The sequence below is a fragment of the Oncorhynchus mykiss genome, chromosome 18, assembly GCF_057628025.1.
Source record: "Oncorhynchus mykiss isolate SJ-2025 chromosome 18, ASM5762802v1, whole genome shotgun sequence".
NCBI classification, from domain to species: Eukaryota; Metazoa; Chordata; class Actinopteri; order Salmoniformes; family Salmonidae; genus Oncorhynchus; species Oncorhynchus mykiss.
In genome coordinates, this window is record NC_143039.1 from 14927719 (window position 1) to 14954225 (window position 26507).

The window sequence follows — 26507 nt, forward strand, 5'->3', positions numbered from 1 at the left end:
GGCAAGCTAGCTGACTGATTAACTGACTGGCTGGCTGTGTGACTGACTGACTGGCGGGCTGGGTGGCTGACTGTCTGGCTGAGTGACTGTCTGGCTGAATGCAGAGGACTTCATTATCAAGCCAAGACATCAATGGCTACCATTTCTAGAATTGTGACTGAAGGACAAACATGAGTAATTACTCTGGTTTCCTAGAGTTAGGAGCCAAAAGACGGAGGCTGCCCCATGGTCAAACGTGTGAGAAAGTGAGAAAAGGCAGGAGGAAGTGAGGTGGCAGGAGTAGATGTGATGCGGTGTGAGGAAACAGGAAGAGGTGTGAGGTGTGAGGAAACAGGAAGAGGTATGAGGTGTGAGGAAACAGGAAGAGGTATGAGGTGTGAGGAAACAGGTGTAAAGAGGTATGAAGAGGCAAGAGGAGGTGTGAGGAGGTATGAAGAGGTATGAAGAGGTGTGAGGAGGCAGGAGGTATGAAGAAGCATGAGGAGGAGGTATGAAGAGGTATGAGGAGGTGTGAGGACACAGGAGGAGGTGTGAGGCAGGAGGTATGAAGAAGCATGAGGAGGAGGTATGAAGAGGTATGAGGAGGTGTGAGGACACAGGAAGAGGTATGAGGTGTGAGGAAACAGGAAGAGGTATGAGGTGTGAGGAAACAGGAAGAGGTATGAGGTGTGAGAACACAGGTGTAAAGAGGTATGAAGAGGCAGGAGGAGGTGTGAGGAGGTATGAAGAGGTATGAAGAGGTGTGAGGAGGCAGGAGGTATGAAGAAGTATGAGGTGTGAGGAGGCAGGAGGAGATATGAAGAAGTATGAGGAGGTGAGATGAGTTGTGTTAATCTTTAAATCAGTCTTAATATCAGCTCCTTATCCTCCTCTCAGCTCTGACTGACGATGGCTTTAGGAGGATACACACACACACACCACACACACACAGCTGTTCCCTGATCTCTGATGACTCACCACCATTGGAGAGGGAAACAACGGTCTGCTATCACAATCACATAGGCCATGTCCCCAATGGCACCCTATTCACTAGGGCTCTAGTCAAAAGTAGTACACTATGTAGGAAATAGGATATAATTTGGGACGCTGGTATAATCTCAATCAACTCTGAAATTGCTCTGCGGTGGATTTAAGCCTTTCAGTCTCATGTTGTCATTAGAGCATGGTCGATATCAAGTCACATCTAGAATGTCCATCTCCAGATGAAAACATTGACAAACTGCAGAGACAACAGTAAACAGGGGGAGACAGATTCCGCTCTAGTTTATAACCTACGTATAGATGCACTGAGGGTGCTGCTATATAGGATAAGGTTCAGCCACATCTCTCTCGATCTCTCTCTCTCTCTCTCTCTCTTACTGTCTCTCTCTCTCACACACACACACACACACACACACACACACACACACACACACACACACACACACACACACACACACACACACACACACACACACACACAGCTTGTATCCAGGTGATAGAGGATGAGCTCCTTCTGATTCAGGCCAGAACACCTCTACCTCACTACTAGAAACCCTCCGTGTGATCAGGCCAGAACACCTTTACCTCACTACTAGAAACCCTCCGTGTGATCAGGCCAGAACACACTACTAGAAACCCTCCGTGTGATCAGGCCAGAACACCTCTAACTCACTACTAGAAACCCTCCGTGTGATCAGGCCAGAACACACTACTAGAAACTCTGCGTGTGATCAGGCCAGAACACCTCTACCTCACTACTAGAAACCCTCCGTGTGATCAGGCCAGAACACCTCTACCTCACTACTAGAAACCCTCCGTGTGATCAGGCCAGAACACACTACTAGAAACCGATGCATGGAAAATGGCCCTCTATTCCTTTCACTATTCCTTTCTATTGCTCTGGTCACTATAAAGAGAACACCTTGCCATAATGGGACAAGAACAATAACAGAGAGAGAGAGAGGGGGAACAAGAAAATAAGGGTGTGTAGGTGTGTCTGTGTCAATTTGGCAGGGGGGAGGAGGTTACCTGTATGTGAGGGACTCTGTGCTGTGGAGATGACACACCCCTTTTCAAACCAGTCTGACTAGATGTAACGCTTCCCCAATTCTGACACATACACCCTTCCTGTTCCTGACTGAAACCTGACCAGTCTTTCCCACACACACGCTCCTCCCTCACCTTTAAGCTTGAATAAGTAAATAAGTAAATAAATATATATATATATATAATCATAGTGAAGGTGTTTCTCTCTCAGGGATTCTGGCACCACTGGTGAAAATACCATCTGTCCTCTCTCAATTCTGCACATTCAAACTACAGAAGAGAAGATAATCTATTTGCATTCAAAAAAGCATTTGTTTCTTATGGCTGTTGGTCAGAGTTAGTCACTGCAAGTGCATACAAGTTTCTCTTGACAAAGTGTAGAGTTAATGTTGCAAAAGGTTAGTCTTGTGAGAGAAACAAAATAACAGGGCATGTACCGACAAGATAAGAGTGCGGGCAGAGAATGCTACCTGCAAAATATTGACGTTCTGATTGGCAGATAACAACGTCACTCATTTTGAAGTCCTGTTCGCAGCCAGGAAAGCACTTAGCACAAGTTTTGGTACTCAGCCTAGTGAGCCTTCTACCTGGCCAAGGTGTTGTCCGCGGTCCCTAGCCTACAAAAAACACCGCAGGTGACCGGAGAGGTCGTAACTGTTACTGATCGATGATGGCCTCGCAGAAAGGGACGTTTGCTGGCGTTTTACTTTGTCTCGGTGAGTTTACTGATCTTATATAATTTCATAAATGTCTCTGTGCTATACAACAAGAGCCACACCCATGTGTTTTTTTTAGTCATGTATATGGTATCGGTGTGGCGTCGCCTCACGTGTTCAACTCATCTTGTTTTGTACAAATTGGTAGAACAGGATGCACTTAACGTATATCAAAAAGCAGAAAGTAAAATAATGCAATACATTTAGTATTTACTGCCTGGCGTCCAGAGAGAAGAAACAGAGAGCAACATCATTTAAAAAACATTTAGTCTGTTGATGCACCTGTGCGTCAATCTAAGTAACAGAATAAAACAATCCCCATCAGAATCCATCCCATTTAAACTAGAGATATCAGTTTTCTTGCAATGAACGACCACTATGGAAAGGGGAGACTCTCACGAACACGATGGTATTCTCTGTTTTGGACTATTTATTTTACCTTTCATTTAACTAGGCAAGTCCGTTAAGAACAAATTATTATTTACAATGATGGCCTACCCTGACCAAACCCTCCCCAAACCTGGACAACGCTGGACCAATTGTGAGCAGTCCTATGGGACTCCCCATCACAGCTGGTTGTGATACAGCCCGGGATCGAACCCGGGTCTGTAGTGACGCCTCTAGCACTGCGATGCAGTGCCTTAGACCGCCTGGACTAGTCTCAAGATAACCCATACAAACCAATGGAGGTGGTTTTGCTCCAACAAATATATTCACACACAAAATCTACAATATAGAGATATTGCTTTCTTATCTCCTAGGTATAGGATGAGAGACTTTAAAACCTTATTCCTTTCTTATCTCCTAGGTATAGGATGAGACACTTTAAAACCTTATTCCTTTCTTATCTCCTAGGTATAGGATGAGACACTTTAAAACCTTATTCCTTTCTTATCTCCTAGGTATAGGATGAGACACTTCAAAACCTTATTGCTTTCTTATCTCCTAGGTATAGGATGAGACACTTTAAAACCTTATTCCTTTCTTATCTCCTAGGTATAGGATGAGACACTTCAAAACCTTATTCCTTTATGATTCATTTTTTGACTGTCTTTTTTTTGCCATTTATGAATACTATTCAATGTGTTTCTATGGGCTATAGTAGTAAAGGCCAAATTCAATATTTTATCAAATATATGTATTTTTATTTTATTTTAGGGGTCCTAAAATTCTAAATCCAATAGCTAAATGATCCATGGTATGACCATATTAAAACAATTCCATATGTTAGTTTAGTACTCTAACCCTAGTAGCTAACCCTAACCTTAGTAGCTAACCCTAACCCTAGTAGCTAACCCTAGTAGCTAACCCTAACAGCTAACCCTAATCCTAGTAGCTAACCCTAACCCTAGTAGCTAACCCTAGTAGCTAACCCTAACCCTAGTAGCTAACCCTAACCCTAGTAGCTAACCCTAGTAGCTAACCCTAGTAGCTAACCCGCACCCTAGTAGCTAACCCTAGTAGCTAACCCTAACCCTAGTAGCTAACCCTAGTAGCTAACCCTAACCCTAGTAGCTAACCCTAACCCTAGTAGCTAACCCGCACCCTAGTAGCTAACCCTAGTAGCTAACCCTAGTAGCTAACCCTAGTAGCTAACCCGCACCCTAGTAGCTAACCCTAGTAGCTAACCCTAGTAGCTAACCCTAGTAGCTAACCCTAACCCTAGTAGCTAACCCTAACCATTTGGTGTTAATGCCTTAACAATTTGGAGTTAATTCCTGAACTTAACCCTAACCTTAAATTCAGAGTTATGCCTAAACTTAACCTTAAACACTTAGAAATGTGACATTTGAGAAACATGGATGAAGCTGTAATTCTGATGAGAGGGCTGATAGTTAGAGAGTGCTGGATGACACAAGCAGGAGAGGTGCCCAACCCTAAACACTTTGCATTCCCACTGGAGGACAACAGCCTCCATATGAATCCATGTGAAAACTAATGCTTTGTATTTTTCCAGTCATGTAAATCATGCTGTAGTATTTATATAATAGTGTCCGTCGGTGTGGTTAGAATGTCCGCCCTGAGATTGGCAGATTGGCTGTTTGATATCTGGCTGTGTCGTCCCGACGACTGTAATGGGAGCATTGAGGTGATTGGGTGTTTGATATCTGGCTGTGTCGTCCCGAAGACTGTAATGGGAGCATTGAGGTGATTGGGTGTTTGATATCTGGCTGTGTCGTCCTGAAGACTGTAATGGGAGCATTGAGGTGATTGGGTGTTTGATATCTGGCTGTGTCGTCCCGACGACTGTAATGGGAGCATTGAGGTGATTGGGTGTTTGATATCTGGCTGTGTCGTCCCGACGACTGTAATGGGAGCATTGAGGTGATTGGGTGTTTGATATCTGGCTGTGTCGTCCCGACGACTGTAATGGGAGCATTGAGGTGATTGGGTGTTTGATATCTGGCTGTGTCGTCCCGACGACTGTAATGGGAGCATTGAGGTGATTGGGTGTTTGATATCTGGCTGTGTCGTCCCGACGACTGTAATGGGAGCATTGAGGTGATTGGGTGTTTGATATCTGGCTGTGTCGTCCCGACGACTGTAATGGGAGCATTGAGGTGATTGGGTGTTTGATAAATGGCTGTGTCGTCCCGACGACTGTAATGGGAGCATTGAGGTGATTGGGTGTTTGATATCTGGCTGTGTCGTCCCGACGACTGTAATGGGAGCATTGAGGTGATTGGGTGTTTGATATCTGGCTGTGTCGTCCCGACGACTGTAATGGGAGCATTGAGGTGATTGGGTGTTTGATATCTGGCTGTGTCGTCCCGACGACTGTAATGGGAGCATTGAGGTGATTGGGTGTTTGATATCTGGCTGTGTCGTCCCGACGACTGTAATGGGAGCATTGAGGTGATTGGGTGTTTGATATCTGGCTGTGTCGTCCCGACGACTGTAATGGGAGCATTGAGGTGATTGGGTGTTTGATAAATGGCTGTGTCGTCCCGACGACTGTAATGGGAGCATTGAGGTGATTGGGTGTTTGATATCTGGCTGTGTCGTCCCGACGACTGTAATGGGAGCATTGAGGTGATTGGGTGTTTGATATCTGGCTGTGTCGTCCCGACGACTGTAATGGGAGCATTGAGGTGATTGGGGGTTTGATATCTGGCTGTGTCGTCCCGACGACTTTAATGGGAGCATTGAGGTGATTGGGGGTAAGGCCCTGCCATCCGTAAGTGTCCTGTCCAAAGGGTTGTACTTATGAAAACAGTTCTGTCTTGCACAAGCCAAGGTGCAAGGCTTCTCACTCCCTTACTCCCTTACTGTCAGTGGGTGTAACCCGTCCTCTAGTTTCTAAAGCACTGTCATAACGGAGGACAACATAATAAGCCTGTCGGCGCTATGACATTACCTGTGTGGGTTTATATTGCTGCAGTGCGAGGCTGTCCTCTGTACACCAGCACACCCTTTATCTAAGATGACTGCTAAACCTAGATTCCAGAAGTCCATTAAGCCACATACCCTGGCTGCAATTCTGAGTGCAATGTGGGGGGGGGGTAAAGAAGGTTGTGGGGGGGGGGGGGGGGGGGGGGGGGGTAAAGAAGGTTGTGGTGAAATAAATGGGGAACTGAGAGCTGTCAGTGTAGCTAGCATGCTAACCTTATCTAGCTAGCTAATGTTATGTCGTTGTTGCATTATTTTACACCTTATTCACCTTATTCAATAAGATGAACCGCTGGCTAGCCTGGTTCTGGAGCTGGATTTGTCAGAAGCATTTAGGGAAAACTTCACCCCAGATTGAAACCACTGTCTTTGACTTTGTCATCTATTGTTCTCTCCAAAGTGTTGGCATCTTACATAAGAGACATGAGTTTTTCTACATTGTAATGAACATGGTGCAACCTTGTGTTGGCAGGCTTCGGCCGAAGTACTGCAAAGCCAAGTCGGCCCGTGCTTATGGTTCTCACAGGGGAAGTGAAGTGATAGGCTACAATGACTTCATGATGCACGTCTCAAATGACATGTAACGACAAAATGGATAAACCTGTTTCTTTAATTATCTTTTGCTGGTGCATGTTCAATGTAGCAATAAGGTACGAGGAGGTGTGTTATATGCCCAACTCCATGTTGTTTTTCGTGCATGGACACAGCCCTTAGCCGTGGTATATTGGCCAAACACCACATACCCCCGAGGTGCCTTATTGCTATTATAAGCTGGTTACAGTACCAACGTAATAAGAGAAGTAAAATGACATGTTTCAGCATTCAGGGCTGGAACCATCCAGTTTATAAAATAGGACAGACGCTTGTGGTTTCTAGCTGCACCAATCAGCAGTGAAGCGTGTCGTCGTGAAGCAACACTTCATGCAATTATAGCATTTATAAAACGGTCAGTTCCTATCTCTCACTCTCTCACTATAATATATACTATTTTAATACGGATCATTTTCTGGAAACAATGAAAAGTGGAGGTGCAAAAACCTTAGTTCCTCCCTGTTTTAATTTGCTCCTTGGCTCAGGTGGCCAGGTGTATGCTACGGAGAAAAGCTGCTTGGCTCAGGTGGCCAGGTGTATGTTACAGAGAAAAGCTGCTTGGCTCAGGTGGCCAGGTGTATGTTACAGAGAAAAGCTGCTTGGCTCAGATGGCCAGGTGTATGTTACAGAGAAAAGCTGCTTGGCTCAGGTGGCCAGGTGTATGTTACGGAGAAAAGCTGCTTGGCTCAGGTGGCCAGGTGTATGTTATGGAGAAAAGCTGCATGGCTCAGGTGGCCAGGTGTATGCTAAGGAGAAAAGCTGCATGGCTCCATGGCTCAGGTGGCCAGGTGTGTGTTACGGAGAAAAGCTGCTTGGCTCAGGTGGCCAGGTGTATGCTAAGGAGAAAAGCTGCATGGCTCAGGTGGCCAGGTGTATGTTACGGAGAAAAGCTGCATGGCTCAGGTGGCCAGGTGTATGTTACAGAGAAAAGCTGCATGGCTCAGGTGGCCAGGTGTATGTTACAGAGAAAAGCTGCATGGCTCAGGTGGCCAGGTGTATGTTACAGAGAAAAGCTGCATGGCTCAGGTGGCCAGGTGTATGCTACAGAGAAAAGCTGCATGGCTCAGGTGGCCAGGTGTATGTTACGGAGAAAAGCTGCTTGGCTCAGGTGGCCAGGTGTATGTTACGGAGGAAAGCTGCTTGGCTCAGGTGGCCAGGTGTATGTTACGGAGGAAAGCTGCATGGCTCAGGTGGCCAGGTGTATGTTACGGAGAAAAGCTGCTTGGCTCAGGTGGCCAGGTGTATGCTACAGAGAAAAGCTGCATGGCTCAGGTGGCCAGGTGTATGTTACGGAGGAAAGCTGCTTGGCTCAGGTGGCCAGGTGTATGCTACAGAGAAAAGCTGCATGGCTCAGGTGGCCAGGTGTATGTTACGGAGAAAAGCTGCTTGGCTCAGGTGGCCAGGTGTATGTTACGGAGGAAAGCTGCTTGGCTCAGGTGGCCAGGTGTATGTTACGGAGGAAAGCTGCATGGCTCAGGTGGCCAGGTGTATGTTACGGAGGAAAGCTGCTTGGCTCAGGTGGCCAGGTGTATGTTACAGAGAAAAGCTGCATGGCTCAGGTGGCCAGGTGTATGTTACGGAGGAAAGCTGCTTGGCTCAGGTGGCCAGGTGTATGCTACAGAGAAAAGCTGCATGGCTCAGGTGGCCAGGTGTATGTTACGGAGAAAAGCTGCTTGGCTCAGGTGGCCAGGTGTATGTTACGGAGGAAAGCTGCTTGGCTCAGGTGGCCAGGTGTATGTTACGGAGGAAAGCTGCTTGGCTCAGGTGGCCAGGTGTATGTTACGGAGGAAAGCTGCTTGGCTCAGGTGGCCAGGTGTATGTTACGGAGGAAGAACTTTGCAGATGTTTCTGATTAATATACAATGCCATGCTGTTGGGTGGTTACATTGAAATAAAACCCAGCGCTGACAATAAATGTAGACTGGAAAGTATTAGCATGTTATGTCCTATTGGGGAAACACAGCTCTGACAATAAATGTAGACTGGAAAGTATTAGCATGTTATGTCCTATTGGGGAAACCCAGCGCTGACAATAAATGTAGACTGGAAAGTATTAGCATGTTATGTCCTATTGGGGAAACACAGCGCTGACAATAAATGTAGACTGGAAAGTATTAGCATGTTATGTCCTATTGGGGAAACACAGCGCTGACAATAAATGTAGACTGGAAAGTATTAGCATGTTATGTCCTATTGGGGAAACCCAGCGCTGACAATAAATGTAGACTGGAAAGTATTAGCATATTATGTCCTATTGGGGAAACCCAGCGCTGACAATAAATGTAGACTGGAAAGTATTAGCATGTTATGTCCTATTGGGGAAACACAGCTCTGACAATAAATGTAGACTGGAAAGTATTAGCATATTATGTCCTATTGGGGAAACACAGCGCTGACAATAAATGTAGACTGGAAAGTATTAGCATGTTATGTCCTATTGGGGAAACACAGCTCTGACAATAAATGTAGACTGGAAAGTATTAGCATATTATGTCCTATTGGGGAAACACAGCGCTGACAATAAATGTAGACTGGAAAGTATTAGCATATTATGTCCTATTGGGGAAACACAGCGCTGACAATAAATGTAGACTGGAAAGTATTAGCATGTTATGTCCTATTGGGGAAACACAGCTCTGACAATAAATGTAGACTGGAAAGTATTAGCATGTTATGTCCTATTGGGGAAACACAGCTCTGACAATAAATGTAGACTGGAAAGTATTAGCATGTTATGTCCTATTGGGGAAACACAGCTCTGACAATAAATGTAGACTGGAAAGTATTAGCATGTTATGTCCTATTGGGGAAACACAGCTCTGACAATAAATGTAGACTGGAAAGTATTAGCATGTTATGTCCTATTGGGGAAACCCAGCGCTGACAATAAATGTAGACTGGAAAGTATTAGCATGTTATGTCCTATTGGGGAAACACAGCTCTGACAATAAATGTAGACTGGAAAGTATTAGCATGTTATGTCCTATTGGGGAAACCCAGCGCTGACAATAAATGTAGACTGGAAAGTATTAGCATGTTATGTCCTATTGGGGAAACCCAGCGCTGACAATAAATGTAGACTGGAAAGTATTAGCATGTTATGTCCTATTGGGGAAACCCAGCGCTGACAATAAATGTAGACTGGAAAGTATTAGCATGTTATGTCCTATTGGGGAAACCCAGCGCTGACAATAAATGTAGACTGGAAAGTATTAGCATGTTATGTCCTATTGGGGAAACCCAGCGCTGACAATAAATGTAGACTGGAAAGTATTAGCATGTTATGTCCTATTGGGGAAACACAGCTCTGACAATAAATGTAGACTGGAAAGTATTAGCATGTTATGTCCTATTGGGGAAACCCAGCGCTGACAATAAATGTAGACTGGAAAGTATTAGCATGTTATGTCCTATTGGGGAAACACAGCGCTGACAATAAATGTAGACTGGAAAGTATTAGCATGTTATGTCCTATTGGGGAAACCCAGCACTGACAATAAATGTAGACTGGAAAGTATTAGCATGTTATGTCCTATTGGGGAAACACAGCGCTGACAATAAATGTAGACGGGAAAGTATTAGCATGTTATGTCCTATTGGGGAAACACAGCGCTGACAATAAATGTAGACTGGAAAGTATTAGCATGTTATGTCCTATTGGGGAAACACAGCGCTGACACGGAAATATCCAATGTCCCCACTTCAAGCCTAAATATATCATACTTTGAATAAAACAATGACTTCTTGAATTATTGTGCAACATCATGGGAATCGTCTTTCAGTTGAAAAAAAATAATTCCGTTCTTGTGGTACTTTAAGGTTTCCTCTCCTTGAAGTTGGTGGCAGCTCATTTGCCATTAGTTTTAGTGTTACAAAGCACTTCATTTTAACAGTGTTCACCTCCTACAGCTCTATACGTCAGTGTCTGTAAAACCTGTCTTCCTGTTTCTTCCTGTCTGTCTCTCTCTGTCCCAGTCGTGTCCATGACTGTAGCTTTAGAGGTGTCCATCCCTCAGCAGTCCTATGAGTTCGCCAGGGGAGACAACATCACTATACCATGCAGCTTCAAACCCAAGAACCCAATCAACAATCTGGTCGTCATATCCTGGTTGGCTGAAGCAGACAAACCCGGAGAGCCAGAGGTAATAAACCAACCAGAAATCACTCTGATCAGCTCTTTTACATTCAGTGGGTTTAAACTATTGATCCCCTTGATAAAGATGAGCAATGATTGGGACATTTTTATACTACAGTTGTGCAGAGAAAGTGATTTGACTTAACAAGTAATTCATTCCCCCAAGAAGTTAGGGGTCAAAATTAACACCCTTAAATATTGTTATAAATACAGTAGTTTTTGGGTCCCATATTCCGTACAGACATAATGACTACACCTAGTTTGTTGGATGCATTTGCAGTTAGTTTTTCAGATTATTTTGTGCCCAATCGAAATGAATGGTAAATAATGTATCGTGTCATTTTGGAGTCACTTTTATTGTAAAATAAGAATAGAAAATGTTTCTGAACAAATCTACATTAACGTGGATGCTTCCATGGTTACGGATAATTCTGCATGAATAGTGAATAATGATGAGTGAGGAAGTTAGAGGATCAAAGATCCTACCCCCAAGACAGCCTAAACTCTCACCATTACCAATAACAGGGGAGGTTAGCATTGGTGCTTCCATGTTGTTGTTGACATTGTTGTTTCCAGGTGTCCGTCCTTACCTCCTACTCTACTGGTGACGTGGACATCAGTGACAGGTATGAAGGAAGAGCTTCCCTGGAGCAGGACATAGCTAAAGGAGTAGCCAACCTGAAGCTCTCCTCCATCGGTCTCCAGGACAACCGACAATTCGAGTGTCGGGTCGCCATCCCCAAGGATGACAAGGGTCAGCTGGCTGACACCACCCGTTTGGTGGTCCTGGGTAAAAAACAACAACAATGACTCCCGTAGAATATTCCATAATAAACCGTAGAATTTAGCTTTGTTTCCGCTTTATTCCATAATAAACCTTAGAAATTAGATTTGTTCCGCTTTATTCCATAATAAACCTTAGAAATCCGTAAAGTGTCGATGATTACTGTTTAACTTAACGTTGCAAAACATATTGTGTCCACAGTGGCTCCCTCTGTGCCTGTCTGTAAGGTCGATGGGAAGGCAGAGTACTTCCAGAACATCAGTCTCACCTGTCAGTCTGAAGAGGGCTCTCCTCTTCCTACCTACAAGTGGCAGGGCTACGACGTCAGAAACATGCCCCGAGCACCTGCACCCAGGACAACAGACAGTATGTAGTGTCTGTGTGTGCTTGTTAATCTTCACTTGATATGACCTTGACTATGACCTTGACTATGACCTTGACTATGACCTTGAATATGACCTTGACTCCTGACCTAACAGGTTGTCTCTGTCTCTTCCAGAGGATGGTGTCCTGTCTCTCTTCAACCTCACCATGGAATCCTCAGGATACTACGTCTGTACCTCCACTAATAAGATCCGCAGTGCCAAATGCAACCTGACGCTGTCCGTCATGCCACGTGAGTGCACAATACGAGACTGCTGAGCTAAAGCTTAGGCATTATCTCTGGGAGCTAACACAAATGTTCAGATCTGAGGCAATGTAACCATCACATGAGGATGGTCCTGTAACAGGATACAGACAGACACATTTTATCAATAGACAATTCTCTCCTCCTCTCATGCTCCTCCTCTCATGCTCCTCCTCTCATGCTCATCCTCTCATGCTCCTCCTCTCATGCTCCTCCTCTCATGCTCCTCCTCTCATGCTCATCCTCTCATGCTACACCTCTTCTCTCATGCTCCTCCTCTCCTCTCATGCTCCTCCTCGCCTCTCCGACCCGACTCTCCTCCTCACCTCGCTCCTCTTCACCTCGCATCTCCTCTCCACTCCTCCTCTTCACTTCTCGCCACCTCCTCCTCGCCTTGCCTCCTCCTCGCCCTTCCTCCTCCTCGCCCTTCCTCCTCCTCGCCCTTCCTCCTCCTCGCCCTTCCTCCTCTCCACTTCGCCTCTCCACTTCGCCTCTCCACTTTGCCTCTCCACTTCGCCTCTCCTCTCCACTTCGCCTCTCCTCTCCATTTCGCCTCTCCTCTCCACTTCGCCTCTCCTCTCCACTTCGCCTCTCCTCTCCACTTTGCCTCTCCTCTCCACTTCGCCTCGCCTCTCCTCTCCACTTCGCCTCGCCTCTCCTCTCCACTTCGCCTCCTCTCCACTTCGCCTCTCCTCTCCACTTCGCCTCTCCTCTCATGCTCGCCTCTCCTCTTCTCACCAACTCTCCTCACCTCTTCTCTTCTCCTTCTCACCTCTCCTTCTCACCTCTCTCCTTCTCACCTCTCTCCTTCTCACCTCTCTCCTTCTCACCTCTCTCCTTCTCACCTCTCTCCTTCTCACCTCTCTCCTTCTCACCTCTCTCCTTCTCACCTCTCTCCTTCTCACCTCTCTCCTTCTCACCTCTCCTCTTCTCACCTCTTCTCCTCTCCTTCTCCCCTCTCCTTCTCCCCTCTCCTTTTCCCCTCTCCTTCTCACCTCTCCTCACCTCTCCTTCTCACCTCTCCTCACCTCTCCTTCTCACCTCTCCTCACCTCACCTTCTCACCTCTTTTCCTCTTCTCACCTCTTTTCCTCTCCTCACCTCTTTTCCGCTCCTCACCTCTCCTTCTCACCTCTCCTCACCTTCTCACCTCTCCTCACCTCTCCTCACCTCTCCTCACCTCTCCTCTCCTTTCCTCTTCTCACCTCTTTTCCTCTTCTCACCTCTTTTCCTCTTCTCACCTCTTTTCCTCTTCTCACCTCTTTTCCTCTCCTCACCTCACCTCTCCTCACCTCTCCTTCTCACCTCTCCTCCTCTCCTCACCTCCTCTCCTCACCTCTCCTCACCTCTCCTCCTCCCCTCACCTCTCCTCTCCTCTCCTCCTCTCCTCACCTCTCCTCACCTCACCTCTCCTCACCTCTCCTTCTCACCTCTCCTCCTCTCCTCACCTCCTCTCCTCACCTCTCCTCACCTCTCCTCCTCCCCTCACCTCTCCTCTCCTCTCCTCCTCTCCTCACCTCTCCTCACCTCACCTCTCCTCACCTCTCCTTCTCACCTCTCCTCCTCTCCTCACCTCCTCTCCTCACCTCTCCTCACCTCTCCTCCTCCCCTCACCTCTCCTCTCCTCTCCTCCTCTCCTCACCTCTCCTCACCTCTCCTCTCCTCACCTCTCCTCTCCTCTCCTCCTCTCCTCACCTCTCCTCTCCTCACCTCTCCTCTCCTCACCTCTCCTCTCCTCTCCTCACCTCTCCTCTCCTCTCCTCTCCTCCTCTCCTCTCCTCTCCTCTCCTCTCCTCTCCTCTCCTCACGTCCCTCACCTCTCCTTCTCACCTCTCCTCTCCTCACCTCACCTCTCCTCACCTCTCCTCTCCTCACCTCTCCTCACCTCTCCTCTCCTCTCCTCACCTCTCCTCTCCTCTCCTCACCTCTCCTCTCCTCTCCTCCTCTCCTCACCTCTCCTCTCCTCACCTCTCCTCTCCTCCTCTCCTCACCTCACCTTCTCACCTCTTTTCCTCTTCTCACCTCTTTTCCTCTCCTCACCTCTTTTCCTCTCCTCATCTCTCCTTCTCACCTCTCCTCACCTTCTCACCTCTCCTCACCTCTCCTCACCTCTCCTCACCTCTCCTCACCTCTCCTCACCTCTCCTCACCTCTCCTCTCCTTTCCTCTTCTCACCTCTTTTCCTCTTCTCACCTCTTTTCCTCTCCTCACCTCTCCTTCTCACCTCTCCTCTCCTCACCTCTCCTCACCTCTCCTCTCCTCACCTCTCCTCTCCTCACCTCTCCTCACCTCTCCTCTCCTCTCCTCATCTCTCCTTCTCACCTCTCCTCACCTTCTCACCTCTCCTCACCTCTCCTCACCTCTCCTCACCTCTCCTCACCTCTCCTCACCTCTCCTCTCCTTTCCTCTTCTCACCTCTTTTCCTCTCCTCACCTCTCCTTCTCACCTCTCCTCCTCTCCTCACCTCTCCTCTCCTCTCCTCCTCTCCTCACCTCTCCTCTCCTCACCTCTCCTCTCCTCTCCTCCTCTCCTCACCTCTCCTCACCTCTCCTCACCTCTCCTCTCCTCCTCTCCTCACCTCTCCTCTCCTCACCTCTCCTCACCTCTCCTCTCCTCCTCTCCTCTCCTCACCTCTCCTCTCCTCTCCTCCTCTCCTCACCTCTCCTCACCTCTCCTCACCTCTCCTCTCCTCTCCTCCTCACCTCTCCTCTCCTCTCCTCCTCTCCTCACCTCTCCTCTCCTCACCTCTCCTCACCTCTCCTCTCCTCACCTCTCCTCACCTCTCCTCTCCTCCTCTCCTCACCTCTCCTCTCCTCTCCTCTCCTCACCTCTCCTCTCCTCTCCTCTCCTCTCCTCTCCTCTCCTCTCCTCCTCTCCTCACCTCTCCTCTCCTCTCCTCTCCTCTCCTCTCCTCCTCTACTCACCTCTCCTCTCCTCACCTCTCCTCTCCTCCTCTCCTCACCTCTCCTCACCTCTCCTCACCTCTCCTCACCTCTCCTCACCTCTCCTCTCCTCTCCTCTCCTCACCTCTCCTCTCCTCACCTCTCCTCCTCTCCTCACCTCTCCTCTCCTCACCTCTCCTCTCCTCTCCTCCTCTCCTCACCTCACCTCTCCTCTCCTCACCTCTCCTCTCCTCTCCTCTCCTCCTCTACTCATCTCTCCTCTCCTCCTCTCCTCTCCTCTCCTCTCCTCTCCTCTCCTCTCCTCTCCTCTCCTCTCCTCTCCTCTCCTCTCCTCTCCTCTCCTCTCCTCACCTCTTTTCCTCTTCTCACCTCTTTTCCTCTTCTCACCTCTCCTCTTCCATTTCTCATCCATCTTCCTCTCCTCACCTCTCCTCCTCATCTCACCTCACCTCTTCACCACCTCTCTCTCCTGTAGCGTCTATGGCCCTGGGTTCAACAGCGGGTATCATTGGCGGCGTTGTGGTTGGTGTTCTGGTGCTGCTCATCATCCTCATCTACTGCTGCTGCTGCAGGAAGAAGAAGGACAAAGCAGAGGAGTACGCTATGGGGTATGTATGGTCTGTCACACACACACACACACACACACACCATGAGAACTGAGATGGTGAGAACAGACAGTGTGCTGAGTCTCCTGTCCACTGATATGTCCTCAGGGTTCCAGAGGGGGAGGAGTTCCACGACGACAAACCCGTGGTGAACGGCGAGGTTCGCCAGACGCGCAGCAAGGAAGGCGACGATGAAGACCACCCACCCAAGATCGTGGACCGTCGCGACCAGTACAAGGAACGCAGCGAGAAGGACTACGATGACCGCCGCAGCGACTACGATGACCGCCGCGAGCGCCACGATGACCGCCGCAGCGACTACGATGACCGCCGCGAGCGCCACGATGACCGCCGCAGCGACTACGATGACCGCCGCGAGCGCCACGATGACCGCAGGGACCAGGACGACCGCTACTCTGACCGCCGTGACCGGTACGACCGCGATCGTGTTTACGATGAACGCAGTGACGGCGGACGGTACAGTGATCGTTATGATGAGCCCTACGATGATCGGGACAGACCTCCCAGTGTACCGGCCAATAAACCTACTAAGCCTTTGTTACTGTAATTTAATTATGCCATTGTGTTTTCCCATCGTATGAACTCATATTGTTAATCAGATATAATAAAACAGAGTATAAGTTTACTTAGTTACAGTTCCATTTAAAATCATTTGTTCAGTCATTTAATCATAATTTTACCAACAGCCTTCTAAAAATAGAATAGATTAGAGCCACTTAATGTTTCCCACAACTTGTTTTTGGTTGAAAATATAAATAATATTATAAACATAGTAGCTGCTGTAGGTCAGACTTCACAAAGGGCCTAGCTGCCAGGCTGAACTCGGTCACATCAATAACAGGACGACAGTAACACAACGAAGTAAAGCCTGTAGGTCAGACTTCACAAAGGGCCTAGCTGCCAGGCTGAACTCGGTCACATCAATAACAGGACGACAGTAACACAACGAAGTAAAGCCTGTAGGTCAGGCTTCACAAAGGGCCTAGCTGCCAGGCTGAACTCGGTCACATCAATAACAGGACGACAGTAACACAACGAAGTAAAGCCTGTAGGTCAGGGATCATCAAAGGGCCTAGCTGTCAGGCTGAACTCGGTCACATCAATAACAGGACGACAGTAACACAACGAAGTAAAGCCTGTAGGTCAGACTTCACAAAGGGCCTAGCTGCCAGGCTGAACTCGGTCACATCAATAACAGGACGACAGTAACACAACGAAGTAAAGCCTGTAGGTCAGGCTTCACAAAGGGCCTAGCTGCCAGGCTGAACTCGGTCACATCAATAACAGGACGACAGTAACACAACGAAGTAAAGCCTGTAGGTCAGGGATCACAAAGGGCCTAGCTACCAGGCTGAACTCGGTCACATCAATAACAGGACGACAGTAACACAACGAAGTAAAGCCTGTAGGTCAGGGATCACAAAGGGCCTAGCTGCCAGGCTGAACTCGGTCACATCAATAACAGGACGACAGTAACACAACGAAGTAAAGCCTGTAGGTCAGGGATCACAAAGGGCCTAGCTGCCAGGCTGAACTCGGTCACATCAATAACAGGACGACAGTAACACAACGAAGTAAAGCCTGTAGGTCAGGGATCACAAAGGGCCTAGCTACCAGGCTGAACTCGGTCACATCAATAACAGGACGACAGTAACACAACGAAGTAAAGCCTGTAGGTCAGGGATCATCAAAGGGCCTAGCTGCCAGACTGAACTCGGTCACATCAATAACAGGACGACAGTAACACAACGAAGTAAAGCCTGTAGGTCAGGGATCATCAAAGGGCCTAGCTGCCAGGCTGAACTCAGTCACATCAATAACAGGACGACAGTAACACAACGAAGTAAAGCCTGTAGGTCAGGCTTCACAAAGGGCCTAGCTACCAGGCTGAACTCGGTCACATCAATAACAGGACGACAGTAACACAACGAAGTAAAGCCTGTAGGTCAGGCTTCACAAAGGGCCTAGCTGCCAGGCTGAACTCGGTCACATCAATAACAGGACGACAGTAACACAACGAAGTGAAGCCTGTAGGTCAGGGATCATCAAAGGGCCTAGCTACCAGGCTGAACTCGGTCACATCAATAACAGGACGACAGTAACACAACGAAGTAAAGCCTGTAGATCAGGGATCACAAAGGGCCTAGCTACCAGGCTGAACTCGGTCACATCAATAACAGGACGACAGTAACACAACGAAGTAAAGCCTGTAGGTCAGGGATCACAAAGGGCCTAGCTACCAGGCTGAACTCGGTCACATCAATAACAGGACGACAGTAACACAACGAAGTGAAGCCTGTAGGTCAGGGATCACAAAGGGCCTAGCTACCAGGCTGAACTCGGTCACATCAATAACAGGACGACAGTAACACAACGAAGTAAAGCCTGTAGGTCAGGGATCACAAAGGGCCTAGCTACCAGGCTGAACTCGGTCACATCAATAACAGGACGACAGTAACACAACGAAGTACAGCCTGTAGGTCAGGGATCACAAAGGGCCTAGCTACCAGGCTGAACTCGGTCACATCAATAACAGGACGACAGTAACACAACGAAGTGAAGCCTGTAGGTCAGGGATCACAAAGGGCCTAGCTACCAGGCTGAACTCGGTCACATCAATAACAGGACGACAGTAACACAACGAAGTAAAGCCTGTAGGTCAGGCTTCACAAAGGGCCTAGCTGTCAGGCTGAACTCGGTCACATCAATAACAGGATGACAGTAACACAACGAAGTAAAGCCTGTAGGTCAGGGATCACAAAGGGCCTAGCTACCAGGCTGAACTCGGTCACATCAATAACAGGACGACAGTAACACAACGAAGTAAAGCCTGTAGGTCAGGCTTCACAAAGGGCCTAGCTACCAGGCTGAACTCGGTCACATCAATAACAGGACGACAGTAACACAACGAAGTACAGCCTGTAGGTCAGGGATCATCAAATAGATTCAGCCACCGGATGGTGTTTTTCCTTCAGCAGAAGTTCAGGGGACCAGAACATAATTATAAATCATTTGTAGACGGCAAATTGACTGCAAGAAACCGAAACGGATGTAATATTTGACAAATATATAATAATTTAGAACCTTGCTTACATTTGTAAACCCTCGCATATATATCGTTCTTATGTGTGGGAATACTTGAACTCAATGAAAATCACTTGGAGCTGATTTCCTGGTGTTTGTACAGTCTTTTATGTTCAACAATAGCAATTCTACAAAAAAATAAAATAAAAAAATAAAAAATGATAAATAATTTTCTTTATTTTTTATGTTTTTATATATATATATAATTATATAATTTTGGGGTTGAGAAAAGTTGGGGGGGCCAAATAAAAGGGTCTGTCAGTTGGGGAACCCTGCTAGAGACCATGCCGACTAGAGGTGGAGCGTATCACTGTTATCTATGTAAAGGCCTTCAATGTAGAGTATCACTGTTATCTATGTAAAGGCCTTCAATGTAGAGTATCACTGTTATCTATGTAAAGGCCTTCAATGTAGAGTATCACTGTTATCTATGTAAAGGTCTTCAATGTAGAGTATCACTGTTATCTATGTAAAGGTCTTCAATGTGGAGTATCACTGTTATCTATGTAAAGGCCTTCAATGTGGAGTATCACTGTTATCTATGTAAAGGCCTTCAATGTGGAGTATCACTGTCATCTATGTAAAGGTCTTCAATGTGGAGTATCACTGTTATCTATGTAAAGGTCTTCAATGTGGAGTATCACTTATCTATGTAAAGGTCTTCAATGTGGAGTATCACTGTTATCTATGTAAAGGTCTTCAATGTGGAGTATCACTGTCATCTATGTAAAGGCCTTCAATGTGGAGTATCACTGTTATCTATGTAAAGGTCTTCAATGTGGAGTATCACTGTTATCTATGTAAAGGTCTTCAATGTGGAGTATCACTGTTATCTATGTAAAGGTCTTCAATGTGGAGTATCACTGTTATCTATGTAAAGGCCTTCAATGTAGAGTATCACTGTTATCTATGTAAAGCCCTTCAATGTGGAGTATCACTGTTATCTATGTAAAGGTCTTCAATGTGGAGTATCACTGTTATCTATGTAAAGGTCTTCAATGTGGAGTATCACTGTTATCTATGTAAAGGTCTTCAATGTGGAGTATCACTGTTATCTATGTAAAGGTCTTCAATGTGGAGTATCACTGTTATCTATGTAAAGGTCTTCAATGTGGAGTATCACTGTTATCTATGTAAAGGTCTTCAATGTGGAGTATCACTGTTATCTATGTAAAGGCCTTCAATGTGGAGTATCACTGTTATCTATGTAAAGGCCTTCAATGTGGAGTATCACTGTTATCTATGTAAAGGCCTTCAATGTGGAGTATCACTGTTATCTATGTAAAGGTCTTCAATGTGGAGTATCACTGTTATCTATGTAAAGGCCTTCAATGTGGAGTATCACTGTTATCTATGTAAAGGCCTTCAATGTGGAGTATCACTGTTATCTATGTAAAGGTCTTCAATGTGGAGTATCACTGTTATCTATGTAAAGGCCTTCAATGTGGAGTATCACTGTTATCTATGTAAAGGTCTTCAATGTAGAGTATCACTGTTATCTATGTAAAGGCCTTCAATGTGGAGTATCACTGTTATCTATGTAAAGGTCTTTAATGTGGAGTACAGCCTATGATTGAAGGAAGGGCGGCCTCAATTCAGTTCAGTAGTCAGGAAGCGAATTGGAATGCTGATTCAAAGATTTGAAAAGTGCCATCTAGTATTTTCAATTAGGATTTTTTTTTTAATGTTTTATTCTTGAATCTGAATTTAAATGTCCTTTCTGTTACAAGCTGCCATTGCCTGAATAAGACTGTGTATGAATTTTCAGTGCAGCTTATTGGATAATGCATTTTCCCTCCAGCCTTATTGTCTACTGTTGGTGTGACAGATAATGCATTTTCCCTCCTGCCTTATTGTCTACTGTTGGTGTGACAGATAATGCATTTTCCCTCCTGCCTTATTGTCTACTGTTGGTGTGACAGATAATGCATTTTCCCTCCTGCCTTATTGTCTACTGTTGGTGTGACAGATAATGCATTTTCCCTCCTGCCTTATTGTCTACTGTTGGTGTGACTGAAGAGCTTTCCACGTCAGTCTCAGGTCTTGGCTGTTTGAGAACCACAAGCTTTTTGGTGACGGTCTGTTTGTTTTTATCAACTGTAGATTGGTAATACCCTCTAATATCAACTGTAGATTGGTAATACCCTCTGATATCAACTGTAGATTGGTAATACCCTCTAATATCAACTGTAGATTGGTAATACCCTCTAATATCAACTGTAGATTGGTAATACCCTCTAATATCAACTGTAGATTGGTAATACCCTCTGATAATACCCTCTAATAGTTACATTTACAAGAGTTACATTTAACATCAACTGTAGATTGATAATACCCTCTAATAAATAAAGTTGTTAACCTTTTTAATAGTTGTTTTCATGACTTAGAAGTGTTGTGTTTTGTCCATGTATTTAACGTCATGATGCTTGTTAATGCAGTGGAGTGTCAGGTGTCTCAGGTGAGTCTTCATTAACATATTCAAACCATGACTTGTTTTTGGAGTGAGTGAGTCAATCAGGCCTTTTGAAAGATAGAGACCCATTTTAAGAACGGAGAGAAACTAGTTTCACTCTGTGGCATGTCGTTTCAGTCGTTTCACTTCCTCATTATAGCCCGAGGCCAGACAACAGACTCACTTAACTAGAAGTGGCTTCGTTGGGTTCAAGACCTATTAAATGGGTCTGTCTGAGTGAGGAGTTTTTATCTAAGGAAGGGAAGATAATCATGCCTTTAATCTTCGACAAAAATGTCTAACCTTTTGTTTTGTTTTATTGCTTTTGAAATGTACAGGGACAATTTAACTCGTTAAAACATCAAATGTTTGAAGTTTTGGTTAGATGTGATGGTACAATTTATAAACTGTAAATAAAATGTATCACGTTCCTAATCTGTGTACAAATGTTTTCATTGGGTTTACAGTGAATTTATATTAAAGCCAAATGTATCTATAAAAAAGGCCACAATGTGTGAGTTTTGTCTGCACTGAAACCACAATGTTTCTCCTCTCTCTGGAGAAATGAATGTACAGAACGTGAAGAAACGACAGAGGGCAGCAATGCCCCCTTGACTCATTTGTCTTTGTCGTGGGACTGTTCACTATCGCCTAGTTTCGATTAGCCAGCTGTGGTACCGTTGATTCGTTTAGAAAAGTGGTGGAAGGAATGACTCATTGTTGAATTCCCAATGTGTTTATCACTGTGCTTTCAACCATCTAAAAGCACAACAACATTTCAATGGAAAAAAACAATGTCTGGTTGTTGGTATAGTTTTCACTGTGCTTTCAACCATTTTAAAAGCACAACACAGTTCAAATGGGAAGACAATGTCTGGTTGTTGGTATAGTTATCACTGTGCTTTCAACCATTTTAAAAGCACAACACAGTTCAAATGGGAAGACAATGTCTGGTTGTTGGTATAGTTATCACTGTGCTTTCAACCATTTTAAAAGCACAACACAGTTCAAATGGGAAGACAATGTCTGGTTGTTGGTATAGTTTTCACTGTGCTTTCAACCATTTTAAAAGCACAACACAGTTCAAATGGGAAGACAGTGTTCTATGTATTTCTATACAATTTAATTTGATCACTGCGCTTCATCTAATAACACAACCGAAAGACCTGGATTACAGATGAGATCACATCAAAAGTACATAATGCAAGTGATCAACGCTGTTTGAGATTCTGCACAGACTATTACAGCAATTGTGAAGATCTCTCCAAAAGATCTCCTGTGTCCTTTGCATGCTATCTACAATCAGGCTAAGGGCTTGTTCAGTGGATTACTGGATTACATTTAAACAACGTTGATTCAACCAGTTTGTGTCCAGTCCCTAGCCTATGAAGAAGTATTCTGGTGACTGGATTACATTTAAACAACGTTGATTCAACCAGTTTGTGTCCAGTCCCTAGCCTATGAAGAAGTACTCTGATGACTGGATTACATTTAAACAACGTTGATTCAACCAGTTTGTGTCCAGTCCCTAGCCTATGAAGAACTACTCTGGTGACTGGATTACATTTAAACAACGTTGAGTCAACCAGTTTGTGTCCAGTGGGCTCCCTCCCTTTATTCTCCATTCGCTGTCTTTCCCCCATCGTCTAAGAGGCATTGTTAAATGAAAATATAATATTCAATTGATTTCTAATAAATCACAATTTTATATCCACCCCACTAAGATACTAGGTGTCGTTCTTGAATGTAGGTGTCATTTGGGCATTTTGGAAAAATGTAGCTGTATTTTTCTAGATGTGTTTTATTTAAATGTATTTGGGTACATCTATTCTAAATCAACTAATGGAGCTTAATGTCTTTTCATAGTTTTTACCAGTATGATGACATTGTTCCACCTGTAGGAGCATCAACACCAATGATGTAAACAACAATGAGACATTTTAGGTAAATTATGATTTTCTGAAATGGAGGCCACAAATGCTGAAATCTATAGTCATCAACCTTTAAAAAATGATTTACTGAAGTGACATGATTAGTGAAATGATTAGTGATATTAGTGGTATGATTAAGCTCACAATGTTACTTAGTGTCATTCAAATTGACCAACACCAAGTAACACTGGATTCAGACACAACACATGATCAATGGAATCCTCAAATCTATGACATAATAAAAGGAGGTGTTTAGCTCATCTTTTCATTAATATACACTCCTCCCCTGATAATATAGACCACTCCCCGATAACAGACTCCTCCCCTGATAATATAGACCCCTCCCCCGGTAACAGACTCCTCCCCAGATAATATAGACCCCTCGCCCGATAATATAGACCTCTCTAACAGACTCCTCCCCAGATAATATAGACCACTCCCCGATAACAGACTCCTCCCCTGATAATATAGACCCCTCCCCCGGTAACAGACTCCTCCCCCGATAACAGACTCCTCCCCTGATAACAGTTTTCCACCAGAGCTCAAGGTCCTTGTATATCTTTGTAATCAGTGATTTTCAAGGCGCTAACACCAATGACATAAAATTGAGGGACACACATTATACTAGTAATAATATCATTTGTTTTTATTGATGTAGGCAATATGTTACATAATTTTGTTTCAACGTCTAGCATTCAAATCGCCCAAAACATGTCACTACACCGCTACACATCACCAGTAGGACAAGCCAACCTGCTATCCCCCAGTAGTTTCTACAATGCATACAAAAATGTGTTTTGTAGTATAAATTACTTATATATGTTTTATTATTAAATAACTGTAAAAACAAAAGACAAATGTATTACTTGTCATGTTGTTCTCATTTTAAAATGCTTTTACATGATGCCAAAGTCAAGGATCAGAATTTATCACCGCAATTCAAGAATGACCCATATAGACACAGTCCCATTGGCCACACAACATGTAAAGTTGCTTGAGTCACTTTTAAATGAACGCCCCCCCCTTGTCCTCAAGAGGACCAAACCGCGCTTGCACCACCCATTTCTCAAACGGTACAGTCCCGTTATAATCGGGAAGAGCCAGGACCTGTACAGTCCCGTTATACTCGGTCAGAGCTAGGAGAGTTACAATCCCGTTATACTCGGGTAGAGCGAGGCGCTCCGAATAGCGGTTTGAGGAATGAGGCGGAAAAGGCGAGGAGAACATGTACACAGGACTTCTCTAAACGAAAATGCTTTGATATGGAAGATGTGTTTGTTGCTGAGATGGTGGATTCCTGTACTATTCCTGACAGGTAGGTGATGAAGATGTATATAACTTTTACTGACTAACGAGCCAACCTAGCAGTGTAACAGGTTAATAAACAACTTTATTATGTTGAGTTTTCTCCTCTCTTCTTTTACTTTTAGGATGTTTGTGTTCTCGTCTCGAACCTGCCCTCGTTCTGATTTCTAACAGAAAAAAAACATTTGGTTGATTTTTTTCCCGTGTTTTTTTGCACAGGGACTTTTTTTCAGGATTTACCAAGGGAAAACATTTCCGGAAAGAACGATACATTGTAGCCTTCAAAGAAAAAACACGTAATTTACTTTCGAGTTACAGTCACGTAGGCCTACAGTAGAAGACTTGTGTAGCCCGTAAACGATACAAAGTAACGGATTTGGAATGTAGACTATCCTGCCGTTTGATTTCAACATCAAGAGGGATAGAAGCATGAGCTTTGTTGTGTGACTTGCTTGGTGCAGCGCAATGAAGGTAGCACTGGTCTGGCGGCTGTAGACTGGCTTCTGTTGGTTCCATGGTACTCAGCCAAGTGTGAATAATGTGAAGGGAAATTTATAGGTCACGGATTAGGAAGGGCTGACTTCAATCAGTGTACAATAGCGTACGTTGGAGTTGTAATATCCATTAATGAATGAATCAAATAATTACAGGTACGTTTGAAAAAATGGTGTATTACAGATAGGGAATACTATTTTGTAATCATTTAGTTTTTTAGAAATGATAAACCTATAGATTATAGATTCTATCCCTCAGTTCAAGTTGTCTAATGTAGGCTACAATACTCCTTTTTGATTATGTAGTTATATAGAGAAGTGTCGATTTGTAGATTGCAGGAGCTGTTTGAGTGACACCACAGGTCCTTAGACTAGCAGCAGGTGTTTGAGGGTCACCGCAGGTCCCTAGACTAGCAGCAGGTGTTTGAGGGTCACCGCAGGTCCTTAGACTAGTAGCAGGTGTTTGTGAGCGACACCACAGGTCCTTAGACTAGCAGCAGGTGTTTGAGGGACACCATAGGTCCTTAGACTAGTAGCAGGTGTTTGTGAGCGACACCACAGGTCCTTAGACTAGCAGCAGGTGTTTGAGGGTCACCGCAGGTCCTTAGACTAGCAGCAGGTGTTTGTGAGGGACACCACAGGTCCTTAGACTAGCAGCAGGTGTTTCAGGGTCACCATAGGTCCTTAGACTAGCAGCAGGTGTTTCAGGGTCACCACAGGTCCTTAGACTAGCAGCAGGTGTTTGTGAGGGACACCACAGGTCCTTAGACTAGCAGCAGGTGTTTGTGAGGGACACCGCAGGTCCTTAGACTAGCAGCAGGTGTTTGAGGGACACCACAGGTCCTTAGACTAGCAGCAGGTGTTTCAGGGTCACCACAGGTCCTTAGACTAGCAGCAGGTGTTTGAGGGACACCACAGGTCCTTAGACTAGCAGCAGGTGTTTGTGAGGGACACCGCAGGTCCTTAGACTAGCAGCAGGTGTTTGAGGGTCACCACAGGTCCTTAGACTAGCAGCAGGTGTTTGAGGGACACTGCAGGTCCTTAGACTAGCAGCAGGTGTTTGAGGGTCACCACAGGTCCTTAGACTAGCAGCAGGTGTTTGTGAGGTTCACCACAGGTCCTTAGACTAGCAGCAGGTATTTGAGGGACACTGCAGGTCCTTAGACTAGCAGCAGGTGTTTGAGGGTCACCACAGGTCCTTAGACTAGCAGCAGGTGTTTGAGGGTCACCACAGGTCCTTAGACTAGCAGCAGGTGTTTGAGGGTCACCACAGGTCCTTAGACTAGCAGCAGGTGTTTGTGAGGTTCACCACAGGTCCTTAGACTAGCAGCAGGTATTTGAGGGACACTGCAGGTCCTTAGACTAGCAGCAGGTGTTTGAGGGTCACCACAGGTCCTTAGACTAGCAGCAGGTGTTTGAGGGTCACCACAGGTCCTTAGACT

General features: G+C 45.5%; 2 protein-coding genes and 2 long non-coding RNA genes across 10 annotated transcripts in view; 3 read left to right on the forward strand and 1 right to left on the reverse strand.

Annotated features, from left to right (window-relative positions):
* The first annotated feature begins 2211 nt into the window (after positions 1-2211).
* Positions 2212-16425, forward strand: gpa33a (glycoprotein A33 (transmembrane), paralog a). The gene is made up of 7 exons (XM_036951573.2): positions 2212-2744; positions 10701-10867; positions 11437-11650; positions 11846-12010; positions 12144-12260; positions 15649-15781; positions 15887-16425. Exons 1-7 carry the CDS (start codon positions 2696-2698, stop codon positions 16344-16346), a joined length of 1305 nt encoding a protein of 434 aa, XP_036807468.2. The 5' UTR covers positions 2212-2695; the 3' UTR covers positions 16347-16425.
* Positions 16426-18505: 2080 nt separating this feature from the next.
* On the forward strand, positions 18506-18845 carry LOC149975405 (uncharacterized). Its single transcript, XR_016488281.1, has 2 exons — positions 18506-18635; positions 18725-18845. It is a non-coding gene; the product is annotated as an uncharacterized LOC149975405 (long non-coding RNA).
* Positions 18846-20373: 1528 nt separating this feature from the next.
* On the reverse strand, positions 20374-21029 carry LOC149975406 (uncharacterized). The gene is made up of 2 exons (XR_016488282.1): positions 20874-21029; positions 20374-20685 (listed from the first exon to the last, which is right to left on the reverse strand). It is a non-coding gene; the product is annotated as an uncharacterized LOC149975406 (long non-coding RNA).
* A 3296-nt stretch (positions 21030-24325) lies between these two features.
* The window catches only part of LOC110495403 (immunoglobulin-like domain-containing receptor 2), a 44184-nt gene continuing 42002 nt past the window's right edge, over positions 24326-26507 (forward strand). For 6 of the 7 annotated variants that reach the window (XM_036951578.2, XM_036951576.2, XM_090207286.1 and 3 more), the window contains exon 1: positions 24328-24581. In XM_036951578.2, coding sequence (XP_036807473.1) covers positions 24467-24581 — 115 coding nt within the window. In that variant the 5' untranslated portion in view covers positions 24328-24466. Of the gene's footprint in view, positions 24582-26507 lie in introns of all 7 variants that reach the window. The other variant, XM_036951579.2, reaches the window with a different exon arrangement.